The sequence below is a fragment of the Aspergillus alliaceus genome (genome assembly GCF_009176365.1).
Source record: "Aspergillus alliaceus strain CBS 536.65 unplaced genomic scaffold BDW43scaffold_46, whole genome shotgun sequence".
In the NCBI taxonomy this organism is placed as follows: Eukaryota; Fungi; Ascomycota; class Eurotiomycetes; order Eurotiales; family Aspergillaceae; genus Aspergillus; species Aspergillus alliaceus.
Genome location: NW_022474729.1, coordinates 226,195 through 237,185, shown reverse-complemented (window position 1 = coordinate 237,185; position 10,991 = coordinate 226,195). Strand labels below are relative to the sequence as shown.

Here is a 10,991-nt window from a genome sequence, read left to right as displayed (position 1 = left end):
ATGGAATATTTGTGGTGGCTCCTGCGCAGGGTCCGGGGTGCCCTGGTGGCCCTCTGGAATTTCCTATGGCTACAACCTCTACTTTCGTTCTTTACTACTTCCCTAGTCGTTCTTTTGATATCTGTTGTTCACTCATTCACCGAATTTTCTGTTAACCTGAAGGCACATTCGCTCTCTCTCAACAATTTCTCTCCTGCGTATGTCACAGCACTCAACGAGTCTATCAGTCTTGGTCAGCCCATCCAGTTCAATCCCGCGGACAACGAAACTTCTCGTGCCTCCATCCCACGAATTATCCACCGAACGTACAAGACGGAAAACATCCCTTCGCACTGGAAAGAGACCTATGAGTCCTGTCGCACGGTTAACCCAACTTACGAGCAATTCTTTTGGACGGACGAGACTTCTCGTCAGTTCATTGAAACCCATTTTGACTGGTTCCTCCCAACCTACGATGCCTATTCATACAATATTCAACGCGCGGATGCCATCCGCTACTTCATCCTATGGTATTACGGTGGCGTGTATATCGACATGGACATAGCCTGTCGGCGGCCACTGGATCCGCTGCTAGACTTCTCTTCCTGGATGCCCAAGACTCAACCCTATGGCGTCAGCAACGATATAATGGCGAGTACACCTGGGCATCCATTTATCACGAAACTTGCTTTAGGCCTGCATGACCACGACGGGTTTTACCTGTCCAAGTATATCACCGTGTTCTTTACAACCGGGCCCATGTATCTCAGCATCACTTTAACAGGATGGTTTCGAAAGGTACAAAATGGCCCACACCAGCAGATCACTATGCCGCACGGTGTTGCCATACTGCCTTCGATGATGTACGACACCACTGCATACTCATTCTTTAGGCACGCTCCAGGATCCACGTGGCATGGAAACGATGTAGCGGCTGTCAGTTACCTCTATAAGCACTGGCGCGAGATCTGTCTTGGCACAGTTATACTTGGCTTGATAGCCTTGATGATCTTTATTTTGCGGGTCAAAAGAAGACGAGCGAAATATACTTTGATACTAGACAGACAAGATGTGGAAACAGGTCAATTGTGATAATGTGTTAGGAGACTTACCCAAGAATTTGGGTACGAACATTCTTTTTTTCTTTTCTTTTCTTTTCTTTTCTTACTTTCCCCTTTTTATTTCATTTCCTTATTATATTGGATTGGTTATCTGTTCTCTCCTTTGCGGCGCAAAATAAAGCGTAGAGCATGTTTTCCTTTGTACATATACGTTTGCGGATTTGATATACCCCGCGCTTTGGAATAGAATTATTATTTACACGGAGTATATCTTTGAAGCCTAGGGCGTGAGGATATACCGTATAGCACCAACAGCAAAGGGGGGCTCATACAACAATTCCAAGACAGTCAAGCTTCCCAACAGGTGGCTTGGCAGATCTCCCATTTTGCCCATAGAAAATCTCGAGACTCTTCCGCTTACATGCGCGACTCGCTTACGAATACGTTACAAAGTACAAGCAAATCGCGCTACACAGGAGGCCCCCAAAGCCTAATTGATTGGGGCCCTTCTGGGGTTGTCGAACCCTAGAACTGTTGTGGCCCTAATTTCCAGCGCTTCTCCACTTAACGAAGGCAGTGCCGCAGTGCGGAGGGTAAAACATGCTGCGCCTCTCGTCGGACTTAGACATAAAGTTCTATGTAATAGGGCTTCTGGGATAAAACTAGACCGAACCAAATAAAGGATGGTTGGATCGTGTAGTTCGGACAGGTTCCTACAAGGTATAACGCTGATCTCCAATTCTCAAAGTTTATACCGTCCGCCGATGGAGGAATCGCATGTTTCAAACTTTCAACGGGATAAGTAGTGGATTATATGATAATCTCGCTCCTGGTCGGACAGACTGTTTTCCTGAGCCTACAGACCAATTCTACTTTAAAGCTTGGGGAAAGGGACCGTACTAGCAACCACTTACTACTGCTGTTACGTAGGACATAGTATCTCGAGGGTCCTAGGATATCCAGTGATATGTACTCGATTAGAGAAAGCGTATGAGCGCAGTGAAGCAAACAGCAAATAGTCTGGTCAGCACTGCCAAGCTTCGAAGGCTCCACCGATTCTGCCTTGACTGTCAGAGCAGGGTTTGAATAGCAGGGCTGCCTTGAGCCACAAATCTCTGATTCCTGAATCAGTCAGCCCGATCTCCTCGTCTCGGAAGTGGTAACATGGCACTTGTCCCTGTCTAGAACGGATGTTTCACATCTCCCAGAGTATCTGCATCTCTCTTGCCTTGAACGGTATATACCAGTAGTGGAGCTGTGTATTACCCTGCTTAGTGGCATGGAATAAGAGAATCCATAAATTCTCTCAGAGAAACACAAAATATGTAGGGCTCAGCAGAACCATCTTGAAGAATACGATTCTCTCATGATGCATGTAGAGCATGATACTAACATAGCCCCTTCCCCCTCCCAACCATCGTTTTGGGATATCATCTCTACAACCGGGATCTTTCTCGCACATGGTCATCGCTGTCCAAGACTCCACATATTCCATGACAGAGGTATTTTCTGCTCTTGGCTATATTTTAATCGCTTACACACAAACCCTAGAGCAGTGGAACCGTGAATTTAATCTATTATGTCAATACCCACGACCAATCACTGGCTAAGGGCAGGTACAGATATGGCAATCGTTCAGTCTGACGGTTCGGTCGTGATAGTGCATCCAACCATATGAAAAATTCAACATATCCATTACATATGCGCTCCACCCAGACTCGCATCTAGTTCAATGCCACGATTAACCCCCCTGAATCCCGTATCTCGTGCATTGGGGCCCACGCCATCGTCTGCTTTACAGGTCTCCTGAACGTACCGCTCAATTTTCCGGCGGTGGCCGGAGAATCCATGGAGTGGGCATCTTCGGAAGGCCGTGCTCAATCCACATAACCCATGTGAGGAAGGGACACCATTGGGAAGGCTTTTTTCACCATAGTGGATTGAGTTCTGACCTCGAAGTGTCTTGGCACGGACGTACTCCGTCTATTTCACTTTGACTATATTGATGATATTCGTTTTTAGTCCTATTAACAGCTACATCCCCAAACAGTAGACCCCTATCCATGTCCGGAACATCCTGGGATCCTCATACTCTACCGTAGACATAATATCTTCCTTCTATGCGACATCAAACCTTGGTCAGTCCCAATATCCACATGCTGCTAAGCATCAGGGATTGAGCAGGAACGTAGCGGGGGCGAAGAAGACTCTATGAACTTGTCTCTATTAGCGCCCTTCCATCACTTCCTCGAAAGCACCCATTTCCTTCTCCACCGGAGTCTCGCCATCTGGCCACCGCTATGGAGAACAATCTGTGACCCTAGTGTTAGTTCCTACAAGACACCTTTGGCTATGAGTGAAAATTCTGTACTCATGAGGGCAACTAACCCGATGGGCTGATGCTAGCTAGATAGTCATAGAGGCTTAGCTCATACTGCCAAGCTGAATCTCCTTGTCACTAATATCATGCGTTAGAATTTTTCATGTCTTTTCTCGCTAATTAGCCGCGCAGACCGAGCACCATGTTCAGGGATGCCCTCTGGGGTCTCTTCTCCCCTTGCCTATATGTCAATGTTAACATGGTTGTAAGAAGCTTTGAAAGAACCTTTTCTGTGTCTGAGATATGTTGAGCCACGAGAACTGGTACCTGACTGCGTTACTGTCGAACATAGAGGTAAGTGGTCTTCAAGATTCACTAATAAGTCGACATAAACAAGTCCATTGAACAGCTACCTAGCCTGGATGGTATGACTGAACATTTCTTCATAGTATTACTCCATGATGAATCCTGTCAAGATGTAGCTAACTCGATATGCTGTACGTATAGTAGGCTTATCCGCATCACCCTCATCCTTCTTCACGCAACCATTGGAATATTAAACCTACCAACACTCTCACTCTTCTCCCCATCGACCCTTCGATACCATCCTACTTCCCATTCTAAGCACCGAAGCGCAGAGAAACGTGATCCTAAACAACGCCACACCCAACGCCCAACTACCACGCAACCTATCCAAATAAGCAAATCGTGCCCCGAGAAGCTCTTCGCCGCCAAAGCCCTATGTTAGATTTTTATTTAGGTATGATGCTCATCATAAAGAAACCAAGCGTTTCCAGTAGAGAAAATGGCGCTCCTTTCTCCCTTGACCTGTTTCCCTTCCATCATGGTACCCGCTAGATACAGCATCCACAGCGACCTCATAGAACTTCAACATCCAGGCTGCGCCTTCTACCATAGCTCTGGGCAATTCAGTAGTGCCGGACGAACTCGTCAAGCTAGAAGGGTGTAGAATGGCGTTGAGAATCTAGGTTGTTTTGGACAGACTGTTGCATTCGTGAGGCATATTTCATAAAAAGAAAATGGGGTTCGATAAAATCGAATTAGGCCTTGATTTTTTCTTACAATTCGGTCGGCCTTGAGTTGTTCATCGTCAGGCCGTTTAATCTATCTCAGAGGGGACCTAGTTCGATCTTGTCTAAGAGTATTTTTTTCTAATTACTAGTTCTCAAGCCCGTCTACGCTGTCTATGATATGCATGCATCTTATCCATGCTAACAGTGCTGAGTAGTATAATTCTACCTTACTTCTTAAGTTAGCTAATATGCGGAACAGTGACGGTTCTTCCAACATGGCATATATCAGCATATAGCACACAGTTAATCGACCACAAGGAAGAATCAAGCTGCAACCGCTATCAACGTACCTCAAGTTCAGCTTTATCGGATACTCTATGAACAGCAGACACAATGAAATCATTCTTATTGTAGTTGAAGACGTGTAGGCAGTTGAAGATATCTCCAGTAAAGATAGGAATCACGTAACGATCAAAGCGGGAAGAAAGGTCCTGGAACGAGCCACGCAGACCTAACTTTGACCTCCTCTCTACCCTCCTTTGTCAAATCTCATATTGAAACAATCTATATAGTGTATAATGGCGGAGGATCCTAAGCCTAGCGCCAAAGGCCTTGATAGAAAACCATATATGTGATGTAAATAGGCCTTCAACACGAAACAATGAGAAGCTTTAATATCTTCGCGACCTGATAGCGAAGAACGAGACATGAAATGCAGCAAAGGCTTCGCTTTGCAACTATAGCATAACAGCCGGAGACTGGATGTTTCTGCAAGGCTCAAATACGATACACATCTATCATGACCTGTCTTGCAGCAAGAGAGAGAAAAAAAAAAAATAAAAAAATTCTATTGAAAACAAATACTTAACGCAAATCTAGTAGCATATGATACACCAAACTAGTCATACAGTGATAATCTATTTGGAGATCTCAACACCACCGGTGGCACCCAAGATACGCTTGATGTCACCGTAGATGGCGAACTGACCAGCGGTGAGGGTTCCAACCATGAACAATCTCGCGCCGATACCAGCATAGCTGCCACGGAATCCGAGCTCCTTGCCGATCTTGACGAGACGAGAGACGGTACCCTCACCAGGCTCACCAGGGGTCTTGTTGATCTTGCTCAGCATAGTGTCAGCGGGCTGAGAGACGAGAGCGGCAGCGAAACCAGCAATGAGACCAGAGCCAAGGTTGATAGCGGTCTTAGAGCCATCGCTGAGGGACTCCTTGTCGAACTGGCGGTAGATAGCCTCAGAAACCTTCTCGAAAACGACGAACTTGGACATGGTGTAGGGAACCCTATAATTCTAATTAGGATCGATGCCGATACTCGTTGAGACGGGCGCGAACTTACTGCTTGAAGAGAATGGGTCCGAATCCAGAGTAGAAAGCGCCAACACCCTCGTTCTTGAGGATCTTAGTGAAACCGCTGAGGAGACCAGTAGCGAAAGTGGGCTGAGAGACGAGACGGATACGGGTGGCTTCAAGAGGGCAAAGGGCGATATCGGCGAAGAACTCGGCGGCGGCGGAAGAGGCAAGGTAGACAGCGGTACGGTTGTTAGAGGCAGTCTCGAGACCGAGCTGGTTGATCCACTGCTGCTTGAAGAACTCATAACCACCGAACTTGAAAGCACCCTGGAGGAAGTAACCGGCGGCGGTAGGACCGAAACCAGTAAGGAGAGCGCCAGCACCCTCGTTGGCAATGACTTGACGGAAACCACCGATCATGCCACGGTTGTAGGTGACGGGGTCAAGCTGGATTCTGGTCTTGACGCTGTACAGCAGGAAAAAAATCGAACGTCAGTACAAACACTCGTGAAACATGATCCCAGACACGGCGGGAGTAGCGGAATCAAGCGCGATCGATGCGAATAGGGCGACACAATTGAAACTTACACATCGACAGGAGTAAGAGCTCCGTGGGTGACGGAGCAGCAGACAGCACCAGCGAAGGCGAACTTGGAGTAGAGCTGAAGGCCGCTGGGGGCGACGGATTCGGGCTTAGAGGCCATTATTAGATTATATGAGGATCGTATCCTGCTCTAAACACAAAAAAGAAAAAGGAGGAGAGGAGTGGGGAGATGTGCTGAAATTGGCAGCAATTGAGGCTTTCCAATGCAGAGATTGGGATGGGAAGAAAATGAAGGAGGATAGATTTGAAAGGGATGGTTTCGGCACTAGTCGCACCGCGACCCGAAAACTTTTCGCGGGCCAATGCGGGTTTGACGGTCGCTTGCCACCATTAAATCCGATCGCCCGGTCAACAATAAACTTGATATAGAAAACCCTTTTTCGTTTCTCTTATTACTTTGCTAATCTGCTCGAATTGAATTTCTGTTTAGTCTAATATTTCTCTTTCATTTAAAAAATTCTCTTTCCTTGCGTTGCGGTCAATAGGGGGGAGGCGAAAAAAAAAAATTCAAGAAATAAACGTGTTCGGTGAGAACGATGATGCATTGATATCCTTCCGCATCTGATATTGGCAATCTGGCAGCCTGAGGCATTCAATTCCCGCGCCTTGCCGAGACTCGAGGCTCGAGACAAGTACAATGACCCATTGCCTCCTGTAATCACAGAGCCGAAAAATGGACCGGACTGAGGTCCTATCATTTCATTTGTTGTTACCTGTTTCTGGGCAATTGTTACTCAATATCTTACTTAATATCTCTTGGCCATCCCAAGTTCTTCCCGGGTTTGATATGTCATTGCCCTTGGATCCACCCAGTACACCTCAGGCAGCCCGGGATGACTATGCCGTCTCTGATTGGTGCAATATCTACTGTGCAACGTCAGTCTAAAATTAGGCTGAAAAAAAAAGAGACCCGAAAGAAAATTGAAAGAAAATGAAATTAAACAAAAATTAAAATTAAGACGCCATCACCATAACAAAGGTCAAGTCTTATAACTCGCCGATTGTGGATTTAATCACGAAGCTTTGCTGGTGACATGGATATTGACCGCTTTGTTCATTCCCTCTTGTAGAGAAGGAAAAAGAAAAAAAAGACAATTACAATCAGGTTATCAGCAGAAATTAAACAAAAGGAATTCCGTTTACACTGGTCTATATCCACTTAACTCTTGACAGCAATTCTATCATGTCTCTTCAAGGTCACCAAGAATCTGACTCGTGTGACGCGCTGACTGCTTCGGTACTGAAGTAGTTGATACGTCTCTTATGGCAAAAGATGCATAATGACGTCCCTTCGTCCTAGTTATGCCTGTCAAAAATCTCTAAGTCTAGTGATCAAGCCCTCTCGCTCATTACATTCGTAACCTCTCTTGACACAGCTTTCGTTCTCTTCAGACCATCAATGTTACCCCTCCCGTCGTGGTGTGATCCCAAAGCAAGAAAGGAATGGAGAAAATGGAAGAAGATTAAAAGTCGGTCTCCTGCCTCTCCATAGGTGACTATTCTGTTTTAGTCTGTAGAATACTAACCACTACATGACTATGCGCAGAAGACGCAAAGCATCTAGACAAACTCCCATCATGGGATGCCCCCGACAATTCACTCATGCTACAGGGGTTCGAATGGCACGGCCTAGATGACCAGGGACATTGGAAACGTCTTCAAAACTCATTATTGGATCTAAAATCCATCGGTGTTGACAACATCTGGATACCACCGGGGTGTAAAGCCATGAACCCCTCCGGCAATGGCTATGATATCTATGATCTATACGACCTGGGAGAGTTTGATCAGAAGGGGTCACGACCTACAAAATGGGGTAGCAAGGCAGAACTCCAATCGCTAGCTTCCTCTGCGCGGAATCTCGGCATTGGGATCTACTGGGATGCGGTCCTTAACCACAAGGCTGGAGCAGATTATCCGGAACGATTTCCAGCGGTCAAAGTGGACCCGAAAGGTATGATCTCGAGTCTGATGGTTGTGGTAATCTATCAAAAGTCTAGCTAATGTTCCAGCTTGGAGAAAAGAGCGCAATATCGAAATCTCCACTGCAAAAGAAATTGAAGGCTGGACAGGATTCAATTTTCCTGGTCGCGACAGCATGTATAGTTCCATGAGATATCGTTGGCACCATTTCAGCGGTGTTGACCGGGATGAAGCTCGGAAGCAAAATGCAATATACAAGGTTGCGAACAAAAGATGGTCCGAGGACGTTGCGCATGAGAAGGGAAATTATGACTATCTCATGTTCGCCGACTTAGACTATTCCAACACAGAAGTCCAGAAAGACGTTCTTCGGTGGGGAGAATGGATAGGAAGCCAACTACCTCTCAGTGGTATGAGGTTGGATGCGTGCAAGCATTACTCGGCTGATTTCCAGAAAAGATTTGTTAGTCACGTACGAGCAACTGTTGGGCCGCAATTTTTCTTCGTTGCGGAGTACTGGAGCGGCGATGTCAGGGTTCTTATGCACTATCTACAAAAGATGGATTACCAACTGTCGCTATTTGACGCTCCCCTAGTTGGGCGTTTCTCACGGATCTCGCGTACTGGAGGGGCAGATCTTCGCAAGATCTTCGACGATACGCTACTTGAGAGAAGTCCTGCACACGCAGTTGTAAGACCCTTCTGGTGGTATACCTTGCATGCCTGATGCTTACCGTCTGAATAGACTCTGGTTATGAATCATGATACAGTAAGAGAAAATGAAGTCATGCCTCGGTGTTCCTGGTGATGCTGATTGCTATTTTGTAGCAACCAGGCCAGTCCCTAGAGGTAGGAAATACAGCTCGTATTAGTTTTAGTACTACGTATCTAACATTATATACAGGCACCAATTGCATCGTTCTTTAAGCCCTTCGCGTATGCCTTGATCCTACTCCGAGACAAGGGACAGCCATGTATATTTTATGGAGATCTTTACGGGATCAGACGCGGCGTCAAAAACCCAATGACCCCTTCCTGTGGCGGGAAACTTCCCGTTCTTGCACGGGCTCGAAAGCTTTACGCTTACGGCGAACAGTGTGATTATTTTGATCAGGCGAATTGCATAGGTGTGTCCCCCATATAGTGTGCGCAATTCTGGTTCGTGGCCGCCTGACAATCGGAAGGATTCGTGCGCTATGGCAATCTACGCCACCCGTCTGGCTTAGCGTGCATCATGAGCAATACGGGTGCATCCCAGAAACGTATGTACGTCGGACGAAACCACGCCAAGGAGCAATGGACCGATATATTGGGGTGGCACCCAGAGACGGTTACTATTGACAAAAAGGGTTACGGAATCTTCCCTGTTTTTGCAATGCAGGTGGGCGTCTGGGTCAACTCTACCGCAGAAGGCAGGGAAAGTCTTGAACAGTCTTTGTTAGTACCTTGCCATCCATCCCTTCATAAACTCTCTATTTATAAGGCTCCCTCAAGCTAATCGAACGATAGTGAGGAGGAAGTCTACGGGAAGTAGCCCTCCTGTTAGTCCTAGTAATAACTGGAAAGGTGTGCAATACCATATGGTTCAGCAGCGGCTTAGGCATTTAATTCTATTCAATTATCTGACTCGATGGTCGGTCAAATTATTACTTACTAAATCAATTATAAATACTAATATAGTTTTCAAGCTTAGTGACGTACTATCGTTGGGTTCTTGAAGATATAAAAAGGGCTTTGGCCGGTCCCCGCACACTGTTTTAGGAGTTATGGGTTACGAGCAAGGTTATGTTGTGTCTACATTAGCAATGCTACTGTATGCGAATAATGGTTCTTTTTTCAGAACCTTGGAGGGTCCGCTGAGCTATCGGTATGGATCCTCCTCCAGATAGTGGGTAGTATATAGCAGATTCAACTTTACGCGTACAACGATTCCACATGATGTCCCCGTGGTGGTCCCGTGTTTCACCAGGGACTGTCTATCAATATTCAGTTTGGGTCACAGACAGCAAGTGAGCATATAGACAAATGTCGCTTCTTTTGCAAGTATACCATCTCATGCTTCTTCCATAATTATGCAGTTATACAGCTACACAGGATGTTCATCGCACCCAACCAAAGTGTTGCTGCAGTCTAACATTACCTTAGGGTGTCCATTCGCGTCAGCAGTTCGGGAGGTCGATCACCACAGACTTGCTAGTAAGTAAATTGTGCTCCACTATTTGAGTCAGGAGTTATCCGTAGTTTACTCAGGTTCTCGCTTAGTGCTACTCAGGAATGCTCGTCTTGACGTGGCTCCATCCACTCCAAAGGATCTATTGCCCATGCATAAGAGAACTAGTGCCCTTACAACGACGAGGTTTCAGATGAGATTAGAAGTGATGTAAAGGACTAAGCTTGAATGATTCTAGTTCAGGGAGAGATGATCGCTATCTCGAAGAGTGAGCTCGATACTATCACAGTGGCGGATCTACTTCCGAAAGGAAAAAAACCGGTGTAAGGGGCTTTGGGAATATTAACGGTAGGGAACTCCACACAAAAACCAATTTTGGTAACAGTTCCTAAGCATTCTTAAGTTAAGCAGGGTCTATAGGGCCTAGCTCATCAAGTTGAGCAACGTATCGAGACAGCGCTTCATGGTCCAATCTCGTTCCACCACTAAAGATTACGAATGTCTCACGGAAGAATGATACCTGCTTTAAACAACCTTTCTAGATTAACGTTGAGTTTAATTAAAGGGTATGACAAAGGGGAACTCGTTT

At 46.1% G+C, this 10,991-nt stretch overlaps 3 protein-coding genes across 3 annotated transcripts; 2 read left to right on the top strand and 1 right to left on the bottom strand.

Moving 5' to 3' along the window:
- Positions 1-1,071, top strand: BDW43DRAFT_314353 (glycosyltransferase family 32 protein; the record flags this gene model as incomplete). The annotated part of the gene is made up of 1 exon (XM_032047792.1): positions 1-1,071. One exon carries the CDS (start codon positions 1-3, stop codon positions 1,069-1,071), a length of 1,071 nt encoding a protein of 356 aa, XP_031896946.1.
- A 3,983-nt stretch (positions 1,072-5,054) lies between these two features.
- BDW43DRAFT_172752 (putative mitochondrial phosphate carrier protein (Mir1)) lies at positions 5,055-6,624 on the bottom strand. Its single transcript, XM_032038751.1, has 3 exons — positions 6,294-6,624; positions 5,752-6,171; positions 5,055-5,696 (listed from the first exon to the last, which is right to left on the bottom strand). Exons 1-3 carry the CDS (start codon positions 6,407-6,409, stop codon positions 5,312-5,314), a joined length of 921 nt encoding a protein of 306 aa, XP_031896945.1. The 5' UTR covers positions 6,410-6,624; the 3' UTR covers positions 5,055-5,311.
- A 1,287-nt stretch (positions 6,625-7,911) lies between these two features.
- On the top strand, positions 7,912-9,766 carry BDW43DRAFT_314351 (alpha-amylase; the record flags this gene model as incomplete). The annotated part of the gene is made up of 7 exons (XM_032047791.1): positions 7,912-8,263; positions 8,322-8,923; positions 8,978-9,001; positions 9,061-9,081; positions 9,137-9,359; positions 9,417-9,669; positions 9,742-9,766. The coding sequence occupies 7 exons, from the start codon at positions 7,912-7,914 to the stop codon at positions 9,764-9,766; spliced, it is 1,500 nt and encodes a 499-aa protein (XP_031896944.1).
- Between the last annotated feature and the right edge of the window lie 1,225 nt (positions 9,767-10,991).

Coding starts and splice junctions, on each gene's coding strand:
- BDW43DRAFT_172752 (XM_032038751.1), bottom strand. CDS start 6,409: ATGGCCTCTAAGCCCGAATCCGTCGCCCCCAGCGGCCTTCAGCTCTAC. Junction 6,172..6,293: donor GCTCTTACTCCTGTCGATGT/GTAAGTTTCAAT, acceptor CCTGCTGTACAG/CGTCAAGACCAGAATCCAGC. Junction 5,697..5,751: donor GGACCCATTCTCTTCAAGCA/GTAAGTTCGCGC, acceptor TTAGAATTATAG/GGTTCCCTACACCATGTCCA.